The sequence below is a fragment of the Indicator indicator genome, chromosome 13 (genome assembly GCF_027791375.1).
Source record: "Indicator indicator isolate 239-I01 chromosome 13, UM_Iind_1.1, whole genome shotgun sequence".
NCBI classification, from domain to species: domain Eukaryota; kingdom Metazoa; phylum Chordata; class Aves; order Piciformes; family Indicatoridae; genus Indicator; species Indicator indicator.
In genome coordinates, this window is record NC_072022.1 from 21,465,911 (window position 1) to 21,467,823 (window position 1,913).

Sequence of the window (1,913 nt, forward strand, 5' to 3'; positions counted from 1 at the left end):
TTTACAGCAAACCAAGCCCATGGTTCGCAAGTACGCATCCTACCTCTCTTTTTTTTGTCTTTTGTACAATTTAAAAAACAATTTAAATGTCCAAATGCTGTGAACTAATTTCCTCTTCTCTCGCAGCTGCTCTAAATTCAGCTGCCGAAGCCACACTGCTCCAAGTAGAATCTAATTTTTAAAAATAATTGGCAAATTCGCGAGTTTGTTTTTGTTTTTCTTCTTTCTGTAATACCAATGGACATTCTGATTGCCATGTTTCTTTTGATAAATACTGTACAAAAGTTGCCTGCAAATATTAAAACATTTTCCTCTTTGCTCTTTGAATCTAGCTCTAAATATTATTGGTAAAGACTTTTGCAAACTTTCTGCAAAGTTCCTACCGTTTTCACTAGAACTTTTTAAAAGTTTTGTGTAGTTGCTTCCCCTCTGAGATCTATACAAGTTCCTTGTCGGTTTAATTTCTGCTCCCCACCCACCCCCACCCCACCTCGAGTTTTCTCTGTACAAAAATAGTCAAAAAAAAAAAAAAAAAGTCCAGAATTTCTAATAAAAGTTTTTTTGTGGTTTGTTTTGTTTAGTTTTCCTCCCCGCCCCCCCCTCCCCCTCCCCTCCCCGGCCCCTTTGTCTTACATATGTGATAGAGGGAGTGTGCCATTAATGGCTGTGCCAGGAACAGGTGCACTCTGGTAGTGTTGGGACATATGAAGTCTGCTTGGGGCAGCTGGTTCTGGTACTTCAGCACCTGGTAGATACATGCTGATCATGTCCCGAAGGTCCCCAGCTTGGCAAGGAGCCCTTGAATGAGACGAGGAAGTGACTACGGGGGGACTGGAGCTGGATTCCGTCTTGACCACCGAGCCCATGGAGCCCAGGGCCATACCCGGGGTTCCTTGCTGGGAATAAGACATGCTGTAGGTAGGCGATCCGTTCATGTAAGTCTGCGAGCTGGTCATGGAGTTGTACTGCAGGGCGCTCACGTCGTAGCGGTGCATGGGCTGCATCTGCGCCGCGTTATGCGCGTTCAAGCCCGGGTGCTGTGGGTAGCCGAGCTGCTCTTGCATCATCCCATAGCCTCCGTTGGTCCAGCCGTTCATGTGCGCGTAACTGTCCATCCTCTGGTTCACCCCAGCTCCCAAGGTGGCCCCAACCCCTACCCCAGTCGTCATGGTATTTGTGCCCGGTGCCAGTAAACCCCCTGGCAACGTGTACTTATCCTTCTTCATGAGGGTCTTGGTTTTCCTCCGGGGTCGGTATTTATAATCCGGGTGCTCCTTCATGTGCAGAGCTCTGAGCCGCTTGGCTTCGTCAATGAAGGGTCTCTTTTCCGCCTCGGATAAAAGTTTCCACTCCGCCCCGAGCCGTTTGCTGATTTCGGAGTTGTGCATCTTCGGGTTCTCCTGGGCCATTTTCCGCCGCTGCCCTCGGGACCACACCATGAACGCGTTCATCGGGCGCTTGACCCGATCCGGGCTGTTCTTCTGGTTGTTGGCGGCCGAGTTAGAGTTGCCTGTGCCTCCCCCCGAAGTTTGCTGGGGGGCGGGAGGTTTCAGCTCGGTTTCCATCATGTTGTACATTCAAACTACTTTTGCCTGGAACCAGTCTTGAGCGGAGAAGCGAGGAATAGTCGCGGTGAAGTCCCAAGCCGGACCTTTTTTTTTTTTTTTTTTTTTTCCTAGGGAGGGGTAGGAAAGGGGGGAGGGGGACTCCCCAAAACCACACTTGGATCAAGATCAGGATCTTCCTCTTCGCTGATGGATTAATAATGCTAATAACTGCTATTATTACCTCTGGAGCCTTGATTTTAAAAAACTTCTTCCTCCTTTTTCCTTTTTCTCTGCCTGCCGCTCTCTCTCTCTCTCTCTTCACCTCAGTCTTAAAGAGCCAGCAAACTACTTTACCCCCTTTTGCAA

At 48.6% G+C, this 1,913-nt stretch overlaps 1 protein-coding gene across 1 annotated transcript; it reads right to left on the reverse strand.

Moving 5' to 3' along the window:
- Positions 1-629: 629 nt before the first annotated feature.
- SOX2 (SRY-box transcription factor 2) lies at positions 630-1,577 on the reverse strand. Its single transcript, XM_054386313.1, has one exon. It carries the CDS (start codon positions 1,575-1,577, stop codon positions 630-632), a length of 948 nt encoding a protein of 315 aa, XP_054242288.1.
- Positions 1,578-1,913: the final 336 nt, after the last annotated feature.